Below are 21,737 nucleotides of genomic sequence, written 5' to 3'. Positions count from 1 at the left end.
GCACGACTAGAAAACGAGATTCATCAAATTGTTACTGAGGTGCGGGATCATCTACCCTATATACAAGAAGGGAGATAGGTGGGACTGAAACAATTACAGGGGTATGACGGTGTTCAATCCAAGAGGATTCCGAAACAGAAAATCAACCACCATGCGGCAGATCTTGGAGAAGATGGCTGAATATGGACACGACACATACCATCTCTTCATTGACTTTAAAGCCGCATATGATAGCATAGCCAGGGTAAAACTGTACGACGCTATAAGCTCTTTTGGAATCTTGGCCAAAGTGATAAGACTAGTTGGAATGACTATGACCAACGTCACTTGCCAGGTGAAGGTAGATGGAAAACTCTGAGGGAATTTTGCTAGCACCATATGTCTACGCCAGGGGGACGGGCTTGTCTGTCTCCTATTAAACTTGGCGCTAGAGAGGGCCATCCGCGACTCGAGGGTGGAGACTACGGGAACCATCTTCTATAAGTCAACCCAGATCCTGACATACGCTGATGATATAGACATCATTGGTCTGCGGCTCTCCTATGTAGTCCAGAAGCCTACCAAGGGATCGAGCAGGCGGCAGAGAACCTCGGATTGCAGATGAACGACGCAAATACCAAACTGATGGTGGCAACATCAGCGGACCTACCAACAAATAATCAGAATCTACGTAGGCATGACGTACAGATAGGTGAACGCACTTTTGAAGTCGTCCCACACTTCACCTATCTTGGGTCAAAGGTCAGCAACGACAATAGCATGGAAACTGAGTTGCGCGCAAGGATGCTGGCTGCCAACCGGTCATTCTACAGCCTGAAAAATCAGTTCACCTCAAAGAACCTGTCGCGACGGACGAAGCTAGGACTATATAGTACCTATATAGTACCGATACCCATATACGCCTCTGAGCCATGGACACTGCCCAAATCTGACGAAAACCTCTTAGCCACGTTCGAGAGGAAGATGCTCAGAAGGATACTTGGCCCCGTATGTGTGGAAGGACAATGGAGGAGCCGCTATAATGACGAGCTGTACGAGATATACGGCGACCTCGTGCAGCGTATCTAGCGTGTGCTGGCCATGTTGAACGCATGGAAACGGACGACCCAGCCCGTAAAGTCTTTTTAGGCCGTCCACAAGGACAGAGGAGACGTGGTAGGCCCAAATTGAGGTGGCAAGTTGGTGTGGAGGCGTCCGCCATTAAGGCCGGGATAACTAAATTGAGGTTTGATTTTTACACTTTTCTTGCAATAATTAGTCCTTTTCCTTTGCTGTTACAAATTCAAAGCTAATTCCTGCATCGCATGTTAGTGCTCTAAAAATAGCTAAATTTAAATAACGTACCATTCAAAACTCAATCCCACGGAACAACGTCCCGGATAGCAACCGTTCCCTGTTTGACACTGCGGAACATACGTTCCGCTACAGTGTCACAATCCCAACGCAACCATCACTAGCACCGCAGCAAACACAAACAACATCCGAAGCACGTACACGAGAAAGCCAAACTTTTCGCAGCGAAATTGTTAGAGCAGGAAACAGAACTTTCCCCTCCTTTTGCACCGCAGCTCCGGTCGAGGTATGAGTGCGGCAGAGCACACCAGCACCGGCACCAGCGGCGGACAAATGTCGACCTCGAGCACCATGCTGAGCCTGGCGGACAAGCAGAAGTACATAGAAAACTACGACTTCCCGTACTGCGACGAGTCGAGCAAGTATGAAAAGGTGACCAAAATCGGCCAGGGAACGTTCGGGTGAGTGTTTGCGTGGCTGTCTTTGCCCGCCGATTAATTCCTCCTGCGCCCATGCCCATCACGTTTACGTACTGTTTTGGTTTGTGTTTCGCCGTTTGTCCGGGCATGACTCACTGATGCGCACTTTCGACCGTCCTTCCCCCCACCATCCGCTGCTCCAGTGAGGTGTTCAAGGCGCGGGAGAAGAAATCGACCAAAAAGTTTGTCGCCCTCAAGAAGGTGCTGATGGAAAATGAGAAGGAAGGCGTAAGTAGGAAGCAGTAGCAAGTGATGGGAAGGATGATTAGTAATGATTCCTTTGTTTGTTTACAGTTCCCGATTACGGCATTGCGCGAGATACGCATCCTGCAGCTGCTGAAACACGAGAATGTGGTGAACCTGATCGAGATCTGTCGCACCAAGGCCACCGCCCAGAATCGCTACCGTTCCACGTTCTATCTGGTGTTTGACTTTTGCGAGCACGATCTGGCCGGTTTGCTGTCGAACATCAATGTGAAGTTCAATCTGGGCGAAATCAAGAAGGTGATGCAACAGCTGCTGAACGGGCTGTACTACATCCACAGCAACAAGGTACGAATGTTTTTGGGCACTCGAGAGAACAAATCCACCTCACTCACACCCGTCCCATTCCAGATCCTGCACCGCGACATGAAGGCGGCGAACGTACTGATCACGAAAAACGGCGTCCTCAAGCTGGCCGATTTTGGGCTGGCCCGTGCATTCAGCGTATCCAAGAACGGGCTGCCCAACCGGTACACCAACCGGGTGGTGACGCTCTGGTACCGACCGCCGGAACTGCTGCTCGGCGACCGTAACTACGGGCCACCGGTCGACATGTGGGGTGCCGGTTGCATTATGGCCGAAATGTGGACCCGCTCGCCGATCATGCAGGGGGCGACGGAACAGCAGCAGCTCATCCTCATCTCCCAGCTGTGCGGTTCGTTCACCAACGATGTGTGGGCGGATGTAGAAAACCTGGAGCTGTTTCACAAGATGGAGCTGCCGATGGGCCACAAGCGGAAGGTGCGCGAGCGGCTACGGCCGTACGTGAAGGACCCGCACGGTATCGATCTGCTCGACTATCTGCTGATGCTCGATCCGAAGAAGCGCATCGACGCGGACACGGCGCTGAATCATGATTTCTTCTGGACCGATCCGATGCCGTGCGATTTGAGCAAGATGCTGTCGCAGCACACGCAGAGCATGTTCGAGTATCTGACGCCACCGAGACGGCCGGGCCACATACGCCACTACCAGCAGCAGATGGTGAACATGCAGGCCAAGCCGCAGGACAATAGCTACCAGGATAGGGTGTATTAGGTTGTGTGCGCCTGTAGAACGCATGACCTTTAACCTTTACATAAGACTTAGTGACTCCCGTCGTATGGTGGTGTCACCGTAATCGTTTTTTTTTTCATCCCTTAAAATACATTTATTATGAATTCCTATGAATTCGGATTGAATCTAACAAACAAAACAAAAACACGCCTTTTCCTCCTCTTCCCCCTCTCCTAACCATACTGACTAGTGGTGCATGGGAGGGTGGACATGTCTTTATTCCGTGTCGGGCGCATTCAAGTCTTCCGTGCTAGCCGTGTGCTCCTCTTTGGTTGGCTTCTTATTAATTTTGAAAAACTGCTTCACCTTCTCCCCGAGCGACACTTTGTCCTTTTCCTTGCCCTTCGCCACGATGCGCTTCGTGGAGATGTTATGGATCGGCCCAAATGCAAGCGCCACCACCGTACACGTCAGGCAGATCACATTGTACGGCATGCTAAAGTCCGGCGTCGGAAGCGTCAGCAGCAGCGCCTCGGTCCGCACCTGCAGAAAGTAGCCGGCCAGCTGGGTCGCATTGAACGACTCCCGGAACAGGGCCGCCTCCCGCGGAATGGAGGTGTAGTTGCGGGCGGACGGCAGCAGCAGCGAGATGATCGACGATGGAATGTAGTGGCCATGGTTCGCATCCGGCGGGTACTCTTGCCACTTGAGGAAAATGTAGTCGAAATCAATCGACAGCTCGATGGTAGCGCGGGCCGGGATGCGGAACGCAACCTCCAGCCCGTACGGCCGCTCCCGCTGCACGCCCGGTGTGTAGTGCAGGAAGGCGGGCTCGATACGCTCACCCCCCGCCCGGCGGATGGTGAGCGTGTGCAGGTAGACGGGCACAAACCACGGGATGGTTTCGAACACGATCAAATCCAGCGCACCCCAGTGGGCGTTCGTGATTTGCGTGACGATTTTGCCCCGCTCCTGTCCAACGCCCAGGATGAAGCGTTTCGCGTAGAGGGGCGGCGGCCCGGCCACCACGATCACGTTCGGATCGCGCTTGTCCATTACGGCCACATTGAACATGGCCCGGCGGCCCTTGGCCGTGATCGCTTCAAACTGCTTCACGTCGAACCGGTGCAGCTGCGTGCGCACTCCGCCCCTGACCGAAAGGATCGTTTCGTCGGGTTGCTGCGATATCTCCAGCGCCCCCTCGCTGTCGGTCACGTCCACGTACACGTTGCTGGTGGTGGCCAGTGCGCACGAACCCTCCATCCCCTGGCCGAACAGCTTGCGGATGGACCAGTTCGGGCCGCCAAACAGTCGCAGATCCTGCACCACGCTTACCGTCTGCTTCACCTCCAGCTGGAACTCGCTGCACGCCTCATCCCCGCACAGCTTCCGGATGTGCACGCCGAGCGAGTGGTAATTGCTCGAGTAGATGCTGTCCGGCACGAGCAGCGATACGAGACCCTCGCGCGACCGGCACGGTAACAGCTTCGCCCACGGGGTTAGGTTTTCCGTGCAGACAATTTCCCGCGGCAGTGCGGCATAGCGAAGGATCGGTTCCGGCCGTCCCGGGAAGTGATGCGTTTGCGGTCGCAGCGTGTACACCGGCACGAACGTGTTGCTCGGCTCGATGAAGCTAAGCGAGGCGCAGAACAGCCCGGAAAGTGTTCCGCACAGCATCTTCCACCGGTGGTCGATGGAGGCGCGATGGTCAGTGGTCGGTTCAAACCAGGCCCACACTTCCGCACCGGGGCCGGCATCCGTCACCGGGTAGCCCCATGATTCGTACCGCCACAGGCCGTACGTGAAGCTAAGGTGCAGCTCCTGCACGCCGAAGTGATGGAACAGCTCGGCCAGCGGTCGGGACACCAGGTTAGTGTGAAGCACTGGAAAGATGGCAAAGAAATATTTATTAATTTAAGAGGAAAAAAGAAATGAAAACACAAAACTAAATACGTACGGCTATCATTTTTGCCCAGCTCCCAGCGGGTCGTGAACTGGAAGTAGCTGTAGACGAACTTATCCGGCAGCGGTTTTATGAACAGCTCTTCATCAAAAATGTCGGAAAACTGTGCGCTTGAGCCTTTCAGGCCGCCTGCCATCACCAGCACGGTCCATAGCGAGAGTAATTTCCACATTAAAACAAAATTATTTCTTAGCAAGGAGTGGCAACGACAAGGCCCGCACACAAGCGGCGTGTTTTGTTTATGTCGATTGTATTTTTTTTCGCTTCTTTCGCTTCGTTGTTCTAAAACGGTCGTCGCGCTGTCAACATCATGACATTTGGAGTTTTTAGTACAACCCAACGAACAAAACAAGACTACGCGTGGTTTCAAACGTTTCCATGAGGCGGGCTTCAGTTCAAAATCAAGTTGGCCAGGCAGAAAATGGATTTGCTTATGTGAATAATTGGCTACGTGCAAATAAAAGTAATGCTCGAACGAATTTAAAGTAATTCGTTCAATCCAGCAGACAATTCGTTGCGTTAAAACAAAATCGCTACGATGCGCGCGGGTATAGCTGTAATTGTTTACCTTTGTAAGGATAAAAGAATGATGCAATACGTTATCCTTCTTGCCTAGGTGTCTAGGAACGTGCACCAAAAGCCGACTGTGATACGATGGAAATGCAGTGAAAATTTCGGAAAACTCCTTAACAATGCAACATATATGTGCAACCGTTAGGACGCTTCCTGCCGGCTTCTCATTCGTGCCATCCTTAGCACCCAAGCTTAGTGCCACCCAAGCACCCCAGCACGATGTTACTCAACCCGGCGTCCCGGCTTTTTCGCTCAGTTCTTCAAAAACGTCCAACTAGAGATCGGAAAGAGCAAAGAGGTGAAAGAGAATGTGCAAAAGTTTCGCGAAGAAGCGCAAAAGCTCGAACAATCGGAAGCCCTGCAGGCAGCAAGGCAAAAGTTCAACACGGTCGAATCACAGGCAAGCAAAGGCGGCCAAGTGCTGAAACAGAATGTTGCTAAAATACAAAACCGCATGGCAAAGGCGTTAAAGGACGCGTCCGACACGGAGCTGGGCAAGCGGCTAAGCGAAACGATAACACAGAAGGGTCAAGCGATCGGTCAGTCTGGAGCGCTGCGAGGCTTCAGTGCAACGGCAAGAGCCGTACAGCAGGAGCTGGACAGCCAGAGCGTCGATACGCGAGTATATCGCAGTCCGGCTAAGCTACAAAAGCGCTTAGAACTAGCAAACGGTACCGATGACACCTCATGCACGACGGTGCAACCGAACGCAGCCGCAACGGCCGTGGAGCTGCACAAGGACAGCAAATTCTACCAGTCGTGGGAAAGCTTCAAAACCAACAACCAGCACTGGAACCGGCTGCTCGCGCTGAAGATACAGTACGACGAGTCGGAAAACGTGGCGATTCGCACGTCCCGCGCACTGACCGATAAGGTGAGTCAGGTGATGGGCAACCTTTTCTCCAAAACCGAACTGTCGGCAGCGCTGACCGAGGTGTGCCGGATCGATCCGAGCTTCGAAGCGAAACAGTTTCTGCAGTTTTGCGAGCGCCATATCATACCGAACGTGCTGGAGTCGATATTGCGCGGCGAACTAGATGTCCTGCGAGATTGGTGTTTTGAAAGTGCGTACAGCGTGATCGCGACACCGATCGTGCAGACACTGGAGGCGGGCTGTAGGTTTGAGTCGAAGCTACTGGACATCGAAAACGTAGAGCTTGCTATGGGACAGGTGATGGAGCAGGGCCCGGTACTGATCGTGACGTTTCAGGCGCAGCAGATCGTGTGCGTGCGGGACGGTACGGGGGCGGCGGTGATCGAGGGCGATCCGGAGAAGGTTTTTCGCTGTCACCATGCGTGGGTGCTGTGTCGCGATCCGAGTGAGTTGAACCCGCAAGCGGCCTGGCGCATCCTGCAGCTGTCGATGAATTGTAGGGAACAGTTTGTGTGAGGATTGTACAAGTTTTGCACCACTTTCGCAAATCCGATTTGTTTGGAATTGTTTATGAACTTTTGGAGAAAAAATTATTCGTTTGAAGAGTACAAATTATTTTTCCATTGAATTCTTTTGAATTTATTTCATTAAAACAATAGTATAATATGCATAGTATATACAAATAGGATGAACTAAATATTTGGCAAAATTTAACAAAATTAGAGCAGGGTTAACGGTAGAGCAACGAGCGTTATACAACTATCTTTTGGTTTATGCAAATCCCTTACATGATCTCATGCATCTGCAAATTGTTCCACCGAATATGGATAAGTAAATTATTTCAAGTATTCCTATAGCTGCATCTTGTTCAGTACTCAAAAAAAATCCAAAATGTTTAAATTACATTACATTATTACATTTTTCTCTCCCGAGTAAACCTTGCGTCGTGTATTTTCGGCCTTACATTAATACAATAAGAATCGAAACCTATTAGAAAAAAGGCTCTAGTGGTAGACGCCCCATTTCTTGCAAAATAGGTTGGTTCAGTGTCGTTCGTTCCATATAGTATATTGCTTATAGTTTCTTATATGATAGTAATTCATTAGGGCATGCTGTTTACATTAATCATTTAATTGCCCACCATACGATCATTTCCATAAAACTAATGCATTTCTGTTAGAGATTAATCACACGTTAAATTTGTGTTCGTGTGTGTTTCATTTTCTTTTGCCCATATCACACGAACAGAAAATAGAGTATTCAACAAGAACAAGATGTACCATAAACTCGATATTTCTTTGCAAGTTTGGGGGAAAAATCGATAAAATCAGCTGTGAACTATACCAAACATTTACCTACATTATTAATTGTAGAACAGAGGAAGGGTCAAAATTGCTTAAACTCCATTTCGCCATACATAGTAAGACAAATTTAAACACCGTCAAATAGAAGATGGGATTAAAAAATGAATGAATAAATAAGTCGAAAAATAGAATAAAATATTGAACTCAAACTTATCAAACATTTTTCAAACGATTTTATAACTCATCCGTATTGACATAAAAATTGCACGTAAAATCCCTTACAGTTTATATAAATGTTATTTTTTTTACTATCTCTTAACATCTCAACCGTTAAATAATTAAAAAAAGGTTGTTAAGTTTCGTCCACATGCAAAGTGCATTTGCAAAGCGCATTGTGCAAAGTATGCAGCATCGCATTCCGTACAGACACCTTCAGCTATCCCCGAACACGCGTTGCACCTTTGTAAGATACGGCTCCTAGACACAATTGCATGGGATGCTATTTGCTATAGAAATTCCGACCGCATTGTATAACGGGAAGCTGAGACCAGCAAAGGACAATCTTAGGAGGTGCATAGTAAACGCGGCTCATTAAATAAGCGCACAAAACAGCAAATGTGTGGAAGATGGTGGAATAAATTCAACCTGTCACGATCATCTTCGTCGCAGGCCACAGTGCTTGTGTGCCACCGTCAGACAGATGCATCTTATCTAATATATTCTTTGGTACTTGCAAAGCAGGGGAGTACTACATACTCGTTGGAGACACCTTTTCACACCATTTTGAGCGCGACACAAAATAGACGCGCCAGTGTAAAGTGTCCTTTTTCATTTCCAATTATCCCGAAAGCCGTGTTACGGTTAGTCTTCCCGTTTGAATGAATGAACGTCACTTTGGCCGCTTTCGGCCGGGGTTGGAGGTCCTTGCGGTGGACGGGCAATGAAAGTAATCGTTAGGGAAAGCGTCGTCTGCCTTTTCCGGAGATCGCCGAGCCGAGGAGAGTGTGTGTGTGTGTGTGGAGGTTGAAGGTGCCATGTGTCACCCTTTATCGTACATCATTTCCTTTGCAGAAGCTTGGAAGGATTTTCCGTTTAGCTTCCAGCGTGCATGGCCTTGCGAACGAGCGACGGAAACGGTCGGTGTGTTCCCTTAAAGGTGTTTATTTTTGTTGATAGTTTTTTTCCCCCATTTCTTGCTCATTCTCACGCTCTCATTCTCTCTCTCTTCTGCTCCCTAGATCCATATACTCCCGTAACGAACGTTACATGCACAGTGCTGCGAGTGCATCCCCACCTCGCCCTTAGACCGAGCACGTGGCACTGCCAAACGGGACGAAGCGTGGCTCCTGCTGCAATCCGGTCGGTGTTTCGTCGGCTTGTAAACAAAAACCCACCCGCGGAGAGGGCGCAAAATGCACCACAAACACACACATCGAAAAAGGGCCAACAGTCCGCAAGGACACACTCCGCGCGGAAACCGTGGAAACTCGGCAACCCCATGCGCTCGCCGTCGACGCATGTCCGTAGAGAGCGAGCGTCCGAACTCGCGAATGCACACGAGAGCAAAGCTCTTCGTATAGGCAGATTGCTGGAGGATTGCGTTTACCGTACGCCAGCCATCGGATTCCTCGGATTTCAGTCCTCGGCTGACTGTCAACCGTGCTGGACGCTTTGCTTCTTCGTTCGCGGGTGATAACGGCACTCTTCAGAAGGGACAGCTTTCTTCAGCCTCTTCAAGGCGGTGGACAGAGTTGGTGGACGGCAACAAAAAGGGAAGATTCGTAATTTGGCAAGATTCCTTTTAGTGTGTGTGCGGCACAGGCACAGGACTTGCGGCCCAGCCTTCCGGGACAGCAGTGAGGGCTGATCAGTGTTGCCGCGTTGGTGGCGTTGTCTTCTGTGCATGTGCGGTGTATTTTCATTGCAGTGAAGTGAAAATTTGGTTCGCGTGGCACACTGGCCACTGAAGTGTGACGAGCTAAGTCGATAAATTAGTGTCAAATCAATCAGTGAAGAAAGCGGGAAACACACCCGCGCGGAACGCCGCCCGCAAGTGCTCGATCAAAAACTCGCAACGGCACTTTGCTTAGTAGGCTGGAGGGTTGTTTTTGTCGCTTCTTTTCGTTTTGTCAAAACCGGAGTTGATGGATTTTGTTGAAGGCTTGTTGTGACACTCGCAGCGAGACGCAGCGAGCAAAACCAGGTCGTCGTAGAAGGCGGTGTAGGTTTTGGTCGACTACAAATTTCACCCCGCGCGGACACAAACGAGCGAGGAGCAAACTGGACGGTGTGGTCCTCGTGGCTGGGTAGTGCAAAGTGAAGTAGGTAGTGGTTGTTGGTGTCGTCGTCGTCGTCGTCGGGTGGACTTGCTCAACTTTGAAGGGCGTTCTTCATTGTTATTCATCGTCTTCTTCATCGTACAGCAGCGCGCACCACCACTACCCAAAGGAGCGCGAAAGGAATCCCAACTCCTTGCTAACGGCCATCGCAAGAGTAAGGTAAGAAGAATATTTTCTTATTCTGTCGTCGTTGTTGTTGAAATTTTATTTAATTTTAAAGTGGCCGACTCGAGCGTCTGCGAGGCAGATTGCTCCCAGGTTTAATTCATTTCGACCATCCGCCTCCTTCAATGGGGAAAACGAACGAGTGCGCTTCTGGTTTACGGTCATTAAATTTACACGAATGTTCAACCTCCCTCTCACCCTACACAGCTTCAGCGGCAGGATATCGGCCTCCTCCTTTGTACCTTTTGGTAGGGGGGTGGGTAGCATACAATCGAAGGTCGTGCTCCACTCAGCGCATTTGACAGCGTTTTGCATACAAAGCACAAAAATACGACGAGGAGCAGCAGCTCTCCACACCTGGAGCCTTCTGGAGAACGGGGAACTGGCGACTGGAAGGCCAACCGACCGCTCACGCTTGATGGGTTTTTCGTTCCGTTTCATGTGGCGTTACAAGCGCGATGATACGATATCCCCCTTTTGGCCCTGATGGATCATTGCACCAGCAGTAGGCTGGCATCATCGTCGCCAGGGTTTGAGTGATGATGGTGGTGGTCCTTGCGTATTACAATTTGCTGCTTGACGATTTCGTTCTTTTTTTTTGTATCTCCCTATCTACCACCGTCAGCACGGGTTTCCTGTACGGTGTGCCAAAAATGACGAAATGGAAATCGGAATTTGATTTGCGATGCAAATAACACGAAATGATGAGCGTCGGAGTGGTGAGCGGAGTGCACAGAACGGTGCCCCGGAACGGGATGGGAGTGTTTTATTCTCCTTCTTCCCTCTCTCTCTCTGCAGTTCAGCTACATTTACGCTTGACTTGTCCCCGCACTCTTCGCCGTCCGTTTTGACCAGCCCAGTCGCCCTTGCTTGCTTGTATGAAACAACCTCAAAGGGAACCGAACCTATACAGAGGCACCATCGGCATCGAAGACAAAAGCACACAGCGGCACGATGAGGGAGAGGTACAGAAAAGGAATATCGTTCTCCCCCCCCCCACACCCCCTTAACAAACGTCATCAAATGTCGTCGCCGTTGTCGTAGGTTGTCACCGCGCAAAGGACTCTCAAGTGGATTTCGACCACATTCCATGCCACTGCCGCAGAGCCCCGCCATCATCCGCTGGAATGCTTTGGAATGCTCTGGCGCGCTCGGATTTTGTGTGCCATCCATTTCGGCATCGTTTATGGCCAAAATGGTAATGGAATGAAGTGATTGGCCAACCGCTCGCAGCAACATTACACACCTTCGGGGCCGCCGCCCCGGTGGCCCGATTACAGTGGGTGACGGGTTTTTGGTCGCCGAGCTGTGATGTGGAGTGGTTGTTGCTCGTGCAATGAAAGGACTGAGGCTAATGATATGACTCGTGTTGATTAATTCTGTCGTGTTCTATTCTTGTAATTGAGATATTCTGACATCGTTGAGTTGATGAATTGTTGTTATGGAGTTTAGTTTATCGTCTCGAATCTAATCGGAATCGAAATAAGCATGATTACTTATTTCTTGGTAGATCCTGTATGTTTGATGCATCTTTCCAAAGATTTTGGGGCCCTTCACGATTCTAGTTAGTTTTTGTATGGAGTTTGACAGTTGGAGGCTGAAATCATGTAAACACTCCATACAAAACCACACAAAAAACTAGCTTGCAATTTTCAGTCTAGATTATTCTAGCCTCAAAGCTAGAATTAGATTCGAGTAGCTGCTCGAAAAATGGCAAAACAAGGTGATGTTTAAATTTATCCCAAGGTGCATTAAAGAGATCTGGTGATGGAATCCTGAATCAAAGTGTATGTAGTCCAGGTGGTCTCAAAGCATGTTTTTATAACCAAATTTAAACGTCACTTTTTGGCAGGAAAACTGGTGAGAACATGATTTGCTACACTCGTGAAAACCAGGGTGAAAACTTTTGCTCAAACAGGATTTTTGGTAACTTGAATACACGAAACACTCACAAAATCTTCATTCAAAAGCAGAAGCAATAAAAATCAGCCTTCTAAATACATACACCTTGGGATAAGCTCACCTGTATATTACACCGACTTAGATAGCTGCTCGAAAACTGCTATACAATGCAAACAGCTGACAGGCTGAAATTTCTGCCTACGAACTTAAAACGGAAAGGGCCCCTTTGTTAGATTTCATTATTCTCAAAAACCACAAAGTTGAAGCCCCAGAGTATTTAATATCTGAAGTTGCTCAATGTTATGCTCTTATTTCTTCTTATTTGACACTGCAACTCTTAGTAGGACTACGCTCGCCTTAGCCACTAATAAGTTTGGCTATCTGTATTGTGTTGGTTTACTCGTAGTAGGATAGTCTGCGTATGGGCGTGTGCTGTTCGGTCCTTCAAAGCAACTAATCCACTTCTATTTATGATTTTTTTTGTTCATCTATTCCTTTTATTGATCTTTAACAATTAATTTATGGATTGAGTTTTTGTTTTATTATTTGATTTATTTATTTTTACGATTTTCCAAATTTGTTTGACTCTTTCGCAAATACTTTGAATTGCGTCATTTGCATTTTTATCTTCTTCTTCGTCTTCTTATGACGATGGGGGTTGTTCTCCTATGCTGCAATAAGCCTCATACTCAGAGGAATAACCATCTCTTATTGAGCTAGACTTCTTTGTCTATTGCTCTTTGGTTGTGTGTTGTATTGGTCTCTTATTCTTTGGTTGTCACATCGTTCATATCACAGAGTTTGTTAATCACAGGTCGTTTGTTTTGTTTTTTTTTGTATTGTCTATTGTGTCTTTTTGGTGTCTTTGTTGTGTGTAGTGTTTTGTAGTATATTTTAACTGAGTTTTGTTTTTTTTCAAGCTCTAGAGTTATTGCATTAATAATTTAAAAAAACTGAAGGACAGATTCAATGATATTTAGTTAACCAGGAACGAAACAATGAAAAGTCATGAGAAAGTTTGGAAAAAGCACGGGGTACTCAGTAATCATTTGTTTCATTTATTGCGAGTCTAAGTTTTGAAGAAGTTATCAAAGACGAATGAGTAATTTTGAGATTTTATGAAATTTGAGTAGTTACGGAACGAACTAATTAGCGATAGTCCTTCGTTATCATTATTAAGAGGCGCCCTCTATCATCTTCTCGTATTCCAAGTGTTCCCCAGTAGCCCAGTGCCATTTTTAGACTGTTTTAATATGTTTGAGAAGCGTTATTTGAAGTCTAAACGCGAGATGCATCTTTTTGTTTTATATAGCATTAATACTTGACATTAATTCCTGTCCAAAGATAATGGTTCGAGAGCAAAATCCTTATACAATTGCGATTAGCAACACCACACGAACCAACAGCTACCATCTGTGGCTCCGAAATCCGATCATCACTGTAAAATGCCCCGGCCATCGTACACACCGTCGATGCGATTATATTTTATGTTGCTTATTCTATAGTCAACACCGCAGCGCGCCACCCCGGGATTTCCTCGTTTCTCTCTCTCGTCCTTTTTTTTGCTTCCTTCCCCAATGAATGTGTCTGCAGCTGAGTACCTCTTCGCGAGTTTTGTGGCTTTCCTTTCCAGCCCACAGTTGCCCTCTCCCTTCTTAATGCCGTGCCGGTAGCACTTGAGTTGATCCCAGAGCTTCTTCCGGCCGGCCGATGTGTAGTACCTACCGCGCGCGCTGCTGGACTACTTTGTCCGGATTGCGATGGGATTTTGTGTGTGTGTGTGTGTGTGTGTGTGTGTGTGTGTGTGTGTGTGTGTGTGTGTGTGTGTTTGGGTTCACTCATCGCATACATACATCCAAAACGAGAGCCAGGAGGCATGTGAGCGGGACACAGGAAGTAGCGCGACGATTGGAACCGTGCAGCGATAAGAGATATACCGAGAGCAGAGGAGCAGCAGAAAAAAAAACCCTCGACTCACAAAACTCAAACCACCCAACCCGGACAGCGGGGTCCCAAAAGGACCAGTGCCCTTTGGCGGATTACTTCCCAACCAGCACGTCCAGCGCCGTTCCCCGAACGGTTTTCCTCCCTGCTACGCGCTCACGCTGCACAATGCTGCTGCGTCCACCAAGTGGAATGGTTTTTGATGAAAAATTTCTGTCCGCAAAGAACACACACATAGAGAGAGTGAGGGGACAAGAGATCCCATCATTAGGCTAGCGTTCGGAATCCGGCAAACGCAAACGATTACATAAATCACGGTGACCAGTCGCGCAATCATTATGCAGCCAGCCGGGGGAAGACACCCGCCCGGGACAGGAAAGTCCACGCGTTTCCTTTGCCGTTTCCCACTTGCAGTCCACAATGTCTCTAGAGGATTGGACCGTGCGGGTGGAGGGATGGCATGGGACAGCCCGAATGCCAAGGAATTTAGATGAAACGGGAGAAATGATAAATTGTGAAAATTCCACACTGACTTTGGTTTCTCGCTTTAGCTTGCTGCTGCTGCTGCTGCTGGCCCTGCCGACTGGCCATTCAAATGTCGGCCAAACACTCGGCGGGTGGTCCGATCGTTCCGTGCACCTACTCTCTGGTAGGGCTACTCGGCAAACCACAAACGGGGGTAGAGGGCAGCCAAGGCAACGCAAGGAAAAGAAACGCGCGCACCACCAACTCCAATGGCACCCCGATGGCACTGGCTTTGGCAGCCCTTCGGCAAGCTTTCCCCCGGTTTCGGTCGGCAAATGTATTTCGGTATTTTGGAATTTCGGAATTTTGGAATTTCTGTCACCCTCGCCTCCCCTTAGGACCTTCTCTCGCTCCGTCGAAACAGCTCCCTGTCGCTCGTGTGAGCTTTCGGGGAAACTTTTTCTCCTCCACCCATATATTTCCCATGATACGGTTCACCGCGAATTTCGAGTGACGTGTTCCCCGCAGCTCACCCCCTCCCGCCTCCGGGTCGCCTTTCCCCCCTTTTTTTGTAGCTCTTGCTTTCACTGCAAAAGTTTCACCGGCGAGGAGGTGTCGCCGGCGTTGGTGGACGGGTGGGCTGGCTTTTCCCTAGCCTAACTTTTCCGACACCTTGCAAGCCACGAAGGAGGGCGAATGGCTCAGTTTCAGGCAGTGAGACGTGTGTGGCAGTTGAAGGGAGTCAGGGGGTTTTTTTCATGCAATTTTAAATCATCTACTCGCTCACCTACAGACACATACACACACACACTGGTTGCATATAGAAATGATTGTGAAATAGAAGAAGGATAAAAAAACAGCAAAATGGAAAGCTTCTTTGAGCGGCGGAATTTTTGATTTTTGAAATCCTTCGCACCCACCCCCTACTGAGCTGAACCTGAGTGTGGCTGAGGCTCGGGAAGGGGAGGAACAAAAAAACTTTGCCCAAACAGATCAGCAACGGTCAGTGAGTCACACGCGCGAATAAGCTAATCGATCGTGACGTACGTCCTGCGACGAAAATGTCGCTCGCAAGGTGAAACTATTTAAGGGATCAGCCATAGATTACGCAATCCCTCACGGAGCAGTTTCTTCAAACGTTACGATTTGCAATTTAGGTAGAATGGGAACTTGCGCCCCAAACTGGGTTTGTTGGAGGCAAACACACCATCGAATAAAATTTCACTCTTGGGCAGATTCCTACACATCACCTGTCCTTCGACACCATAAGCCGGAATGAGCTATGGAACATCATGCAGAGGTATCAATTTTCCTGGGAATTTGATCCGGTCGTCAGAGACCACCATAAACGGGGTGCAGTGCAAGGTGAGAGTGTCGAACTTGATGTCGGAAACGTTCGTATCTCACAGGGGTCTGAGGCAAGGTGACGGACTCTTCTCTCTGCTCTTCAACATCACCCTGGAAGATGTCATTCGAGGCGTGGGACTAGACAGCGACATCCATGACTACCGGGATCCTCTACCAGTCTCTCCAATTTCTTGGATTCGCGGATGACATCGGCATCATCGGCAGGACAACACCGAAAGTGTGTGAGGCGTCCACCCGGGTCAAACGCGATGCAGCAAGAATTGGATTGATAATTAATGCAACGAAGACGAAATACCTGCTTGCCGGAGACCCATGGTTCATCATGGAGAGAAAGAGAGAAGAAGATTCAAATATTATTACGTAACACAAAACAAGATTCGCAAAAAACTTAATCTTGGTATTAAACAGATTCGTATTCGGTAGATAAAACACCGATGATAGTTTATTCGTGGGAAGCAATCAGAACAAGTCTTTCAATCGTTGTACAGATCAGACTGAATGATCGAACGTGATTCAAAAGTTTAAAAATATTATCATAAATATATGCTGCTGAATAGTCATGCAATTCACAAAAGGAATCCAGGGGATTTAAGCAGTTCTCATACTTTTGACACTATTTTAATACTTTTTGAACCTCATGTGAAGTTATTTGCCAGATCTTTCCTTGCTAGGTGATATGTGACGCGATGTGGAATCCATGACAATCTAATTGGAACGTCAAATTAATAATTTCCTTTGGAATTGTCATTCCAAAAGGGGTGCGACAGTTTTATCATCAGTGCGCCATACATATCACTCGTGTGAAAGAGTTTAGAAAGTGTGTCAAACGTATCAGTACCAAGGATTGTGTAAAAACGAGGTCTCGTAAAGTAGAACGATTTGATAAGTAGCTCATTACAGGCAGTTTAACGTTTAACAGTACTTACCGATTCAATTTTTAATTGTGATTATACAGGGTTTTCCAAGTTAGTTTCGAATGTAAACATTGTTATTCGCCGCGTGCAGCATGTAAATCCACATCAATCTGATATATCATTTCCATCATAATAATTTTTAATTTCTTCAGAATGATTTTCAACACGTCTCAAGCTGGATTGAGTTTGACAGTTCTTTGTTATGTGTTGAAAATCATGTGTTGAAACTGACATTTCATTTTGAGCCAAGAAACCATTTGACAGCTGTTGAAAAACATCTTGGATGCGGTGAATAACAATGTTTACATTCGAAAGCGACTTGGAAAACCCTGTAATGATGAACCAGTCTAGTCATCGCTAAAAGGATGTTAATTGGTTCATGAATTTTACAGAAAATGAATGTATGCCCCTTGTAATAATAATTGTTTGAAGGGCTTTCTTCTGTCAAGTGACATTCAAGATGGCTAAATAAATTTTTAGCTTCTTTTAGTTGAATGTTTCGTGTTGCGTAGTTTATAGATGACACCTGGATGAATGTCAACCGTCACAAAGAAAAAAAAAACAATGGTTGAAGCAGGTTTAACACAATGCGCAACGGTGACAAATCATCGATCCATACAGAATCCACTGGTCACATTTTTCACTTTTCCACACTTTTCCGTTTGTAGGTCACACTCACACACACAAACACACCGAGCTTTTGCGATCAGGTTGTAGTGTGCCACTCTTGAATGTTGCGTCGTTGTTTGCGTTTGCTTTGGTGTTGAGTGTTTATTTTAAGGGGCACACAACCTTTCACCGGGCTGAGCCAAAAATCCACCCCCCCCCTTTTTCTACCTCTCCGACACCACGGAAAGCTCGTTTTTCGTTTATCAGTATTACTTTTGCCTTGGAAACCTTTTCCCTCTTATCGCCTAGCACACCACCAACAGCATTCGTGTGCAGCAGCTGTTGCCCGATTTGGTCGTCGCTCCTGGTGGCCCCCTTTCATGTCGTGCCGGGGCGACCTTCCCTTTTCTTTATTCCCGGGAACGAGAAAAAGTAACGTGCCAAGTGTTTCCTTTATTTTTACATTTCACTCGGTGGGACGGGAGAAAACGGGAAATTCGAATTGTTTTATTGTTTGCCTTTGATATTGGTGCCAAATGTGTGTGTGTGTGTGTGTGTGTGTGTGTGTGTGTGTGTGTGTGTGTGTGTGTGTGTGTGTGTGTGTGTTGAACGACCGGGATCGGTGCCAGTCGGAAGATCGGAACGCCACCGTCCCAATCCCCTTTCCTCCCCGTTTGCTATTGTCCTTGCGATTTCGGAAAAAAACCTTTGTGTGTGTGTTTTCTCCACCGTCTCATGCCTTGGAAATAAAGTAACAATTTCCCTGTGTTTCGTGAACACGAATGCTGACGTGTGTGTGTTCGCGCTGGGAACGCTTTGGGAGTTTTCCCTGGATAGAGGAGGTTCCCGCATAGCCCCGGCAGCTGGTAGGAACTTTTGGGTGTAGTGTTGGTGTGTGTGTGTGTGTGTCCCTCCCTCGGTGGTAGGGGACCGGGCTCTACCGGGCTGGTACCAAGCACAATGTTTCGCCGGCACAAGGAAGAAGTTGCCGGGAAAATGCAAAACCCTCGCACCTTCCTCATTATGATGCTATCCTGCCCGGCTGCCCTCGACCCGCCTCCTCCTCCTCCAGGATCATGCCCGCTGGCAGCGGCGAGTTGAAAAAAGCCCGCACAGGAACGTTGGAAATTTGATTGAAACTTTTCCTTTGTGTGTGCGAATTCATGGTATTCCCCGCTGCTTCCCGTACTTCTTCCCGCCAAGGGTTCTTATCGTCTGCCCTGTATCGACATCGACCCGCCCCCCTCCCCGGGGTTGGTGTGTATTTGGCGGACAAATTTTCGATTTCTCACACCCACCTGATAACCTAACCTGATTCGACTACTCCTCCCCATCCCGCTCTAAAAGGCAGCCCATTTCCCAGACAGCCCCGTTAGTGCTGTGAACCGCCATCGTCGCTCGGCTGGTGTATGTGTGTGTGTGTGTGTGTGTCTGGAGCGAGTTTATATTGACCGCCGTCAGAAAGTATGGCCGGCGGGCGTGTTTTTACCAGCGAGCGTACAAACTTTTTACACCACGCACACCCTGCCGTGCACCGTCCTCCGTTCATCTCCCCTCCCGGTAGTGGCTTTGCACTTTTCACTCACCCACGCCACTGCCAGCTCATTCTCCGCCCTCACCCGCACCTTGAAAAAGGCTGATTGCTATTAGCGTCGCCGATACACACGGCCCATGATGTGGCGGATTGGAGATAGATCGAAAAGGTAAAATGTCATTATCACCCGGCGGAGGCAGATTCAGGGCGGATGAACTCTGGACGGAGTCAAGCTGTGCGGCGAAGGATGTTGAGGTTTTTAGCTAGGGCGTGTGGTCTCTTGGTGGTTGGTTGGGGAATGGGTGGGATAAGGCAGTTGGCAGTTTGGTGTGGTGGTTTTGTGCCGTTCGTTCGACAGCATTCAAGAGGTTCCAAAACAGGGGTTACTGTATAACCTGAAGCTGGGAGAGCCGCCTTTTAGTTGGTTGTCCTTTGACGTCCTTGGTTTTCGTGTGGAAAAATATACTTTTTTCCCCTACACCCGCTTTTCATCAACACTGCCCTTTTTTCCCCCCTCCCAGCAGAGGATAATCTTGCCCCGAGCACGGGGCTCGATTTCGCGGTTCAATGGAGTTTGTCGGCGAATACTTGGCACAAATTTGATCCTTCAAACGCACCAAACACGTAGCGTAAATGCGACAAATATCGTTTCGGCGAACCGCGTTGGTAAAGGTTGTTAGGTAGCAATATGGGTGTAATGTTCTATGTAAAAACGGGAAGCGAAAAAAGGGGAAAGTTACATTTCTTCTAGAGATTGAGGATAGAATCTGTGTGAAGCAAATATTGCGAGCATCATCCACCGGGCAGACACGCTCTATTCTGCTATAAAACATTCGATTTTTCCCTCCGGGATGCTTGCTCAGCTTGGGCTCCGGTTGCGAAAATAACTTTCCCGGAAATGTATAGCACAATTTGATATCTGTTTGATCAGGCGATGGCTTGGATGCACCTGGCACTGGCTGCAATGAGAGGGCAGAAATGCAAATTCGCTCAAATTAACGAATGCCAATTGGAAGTGCAGATGGATTGAGCGCTGAACGATAAAGACGCTTTGTTTTTTTAACTTCGTTGCGGAATGGTTGCAGTTCATCGGTAAACTGATCGGTAAAACATAATTAATATCTCTTCTCAAGGCTATCATCTTTCGATTGTAACATTTCTATTATTTTGGGTTCAAATTAGCTCATTATGAACTTATCTGTCCAGTTTGAGACATAACTGGTATCTGGACAGTTATTAAATCTCAATACCTCAGATAATATTAGATGAGGTATATTCTTATTCCATTGAACCATTAAAGACATGACATGTGTCAAAGACATACAATACTGTTACGTACTTCGCCTAAGAACATGATTACATGCGTTTCATCATCACTGTGAAAAATAATTCGGAATCGACTCCGGAAGGTAAGTCCGCGCTGCAATATCCGGAGTCGTTCGGAATCGTCCGGAGCCGTACGGAGTCGCCCGGAGTCGCCCGGAGTCGCCCGGCGTCGGAGTCATCCGGAGTCATCCGGAGTCGTTCGGAGTCGTTCGGAGTCGTTCGGAGTCGCCCGGAGTCGCCCGGAGTCGTAGTCGTCCGGAGTCATTCGGTTTCGTTCGGAGTCGTTCGGAGTCGTTCGGAGTCGTTCGGAGTTGTCGGAGTCGCCCGGAGTCGGAGTCGTCCGGAGTCGTTCGGAGTCGTTCGGAGTCGTTCGGAATCGTTCGGAGTCATTCCGAGTCGTCCGGTGTCGTCCAGAGTCGTTCGGAGTCGGAGTCGTTCGGAGTCGTTCGGAGTCGTCGACTCCGGACGACTCCGTTAGACTCCGGACGACTCCGAACGACTCCGACTCCGGGCGGATCTAGTGGTTCCATTTTGCCGGAGTCGGAATCGAACTTACAATAATCGGAGTCGGATCGGAGTCGTGGGTGCGCTCCATACAGCACATCACTAACTAACAATCATTTAATGCTCATCATGGTTTAATCGAATTCATTTGTTGTTTATTCCTGTTAATTTAAATTATCGTCAAAACAGTTAATAACCCACACTATGCTAGAAAATATCTGTTAAACACACTTTTTCATTGGGGCAGGGAAAGTCTTGCAGCCTTAGGCGAATCTTTTTGGAACAATCCACGCTATCCGCAGAGAAATACCGATTTTTTTGCATTTGGACTTTTTTTTCCAACTGCTTCCATGCCTAAAGTGCTCTAACGGTGGCATATTCTGCATTTCTTACAACAAGAACCTATACTTAATTTTTTTTAGTCAAATACGATGTCACACTTATTTCTGGTGGAAGGGGAAAGATTCGCCAAAAAATATTTGGGGTGTGTAAACGTACCTATTTAGTATCGCATAGGTTCTTGACGATCGTTTGTTTAACTACGGCTTAGGACCAGTGCATATTTTTGATATTTTCTACTACTAATAAACTAAACTGAACTATTTCATACTACTAAACAAAATGATAAAATATTGCACTCAACGTTTTTGTTGCAGTTGCCGTAAAAAAGGTTTTATCACCTGTTTGATAGTTCCACATGATCCACTTGACTTGTACGATTTGCCTTAAACTTGTGTATCAATCGTTAACTCAATGCGTTTGCGATGGCAATGTCGAGCAGTTTGTAATGACTATGGTTATTGTATAAGGACTGGTAATAATTATCCATTTATTCCGCGATGCTAGCTAATTTCACTTTTTTGTTGTTTGCTAGAGCATTGCAGTCGACATATCTTTTCACCTGAATTTTACAATCAATTT

General features: G+C 47.7%; 3 protein-coding genes across 3 annotated transcripts; 2 read left to right on the top strand and 1 right to left on the bottom strand.

Annotated features, from left to right (window-relative positions):
• The first annotated feature begins 1,434 nt into the window (after positions 1–1,434).
• Positions 1,435–3,202, top strand: LOC120957293 (cyclin-dependent kinase 9). The gene is made up of 4 exons (XM_040379416.2): positions 1,435–1,754; positions 1,916–2,000; positions 2,067–2,324; positions 2,388–3,202. The coding sequence occupies exons 1-4, from the start codon at positions 1,582–1,584 to the stop codon at positions 3,072–3,074; spliced, it is 1,203 nt and encodes a 400-aa protein (XP_040235350.1). The 5' UTR covers positions 1,435–1,581; the 3' UTR covers positions 3,075–3,202.
• Positions 3,203–3,240: 38 nt separating this feature from the next.
• Positions 3,241–5,249, bottom strand: LOC120957292 (GPI transamidase component PIG-T). The gene is made up of 2 exons (XM_040379415.2): positions 4,990–5,249; positions 3,241–4,915 (listed from the first exon to the last, which is right to left on the bottom strand). The coding sequence occupies exons 1-2, from the start codon at positions 5,165–5,167 to the stop codon at positions 3,309–3,311; spliced, it is 1,785 nt and encodes a 594-aa protein (XP_040235349.2). The 5' UTR covers positions 5,168–5,249; the 3' UTR covers positions 3,241–3,308.
• Positions 5,250–5,687: 438 nt separating this feature from the next.
• On the top strand, positions 5,688–6,984 carry LOC120959531 (mitochondrial import inner membrane translocase subunit TIM44). The gene is made up of 2 exons (XM_049610740.1): positions 5,688–5,708; positions 5,765–6,984. Exons 1-2 carry the CDS (start codon positions 5,688–5,690, stop codon positions 6,956–6,958), a joined length of 1,215 nt encoding a protein of 404 aa, XP_049466697.1. The 3' UTR covers positions 6,959–6,984.
• Positions 6,985–21,737: the final 14,753 nt, after the last annotated feature.

This window comes from Anopheles coluzzii, chromosome 3 (genome assembly GCF_943734685.1).
Source record: "Anopheles coluzzii chromosome 3, AcolN3, whole genome shotgun sequence".
In the NCBI taxonomy this organism is placed as follows: domain Eukaryota; kingdom Metazoa; phylum Arthropoda; class Insecta; order Diptera; family Culicidae; genus Anopheles; species Anopheles coluzzii.
This window is presented reverse-complemented; position numbering and strand designations above follow the sequence as displayed.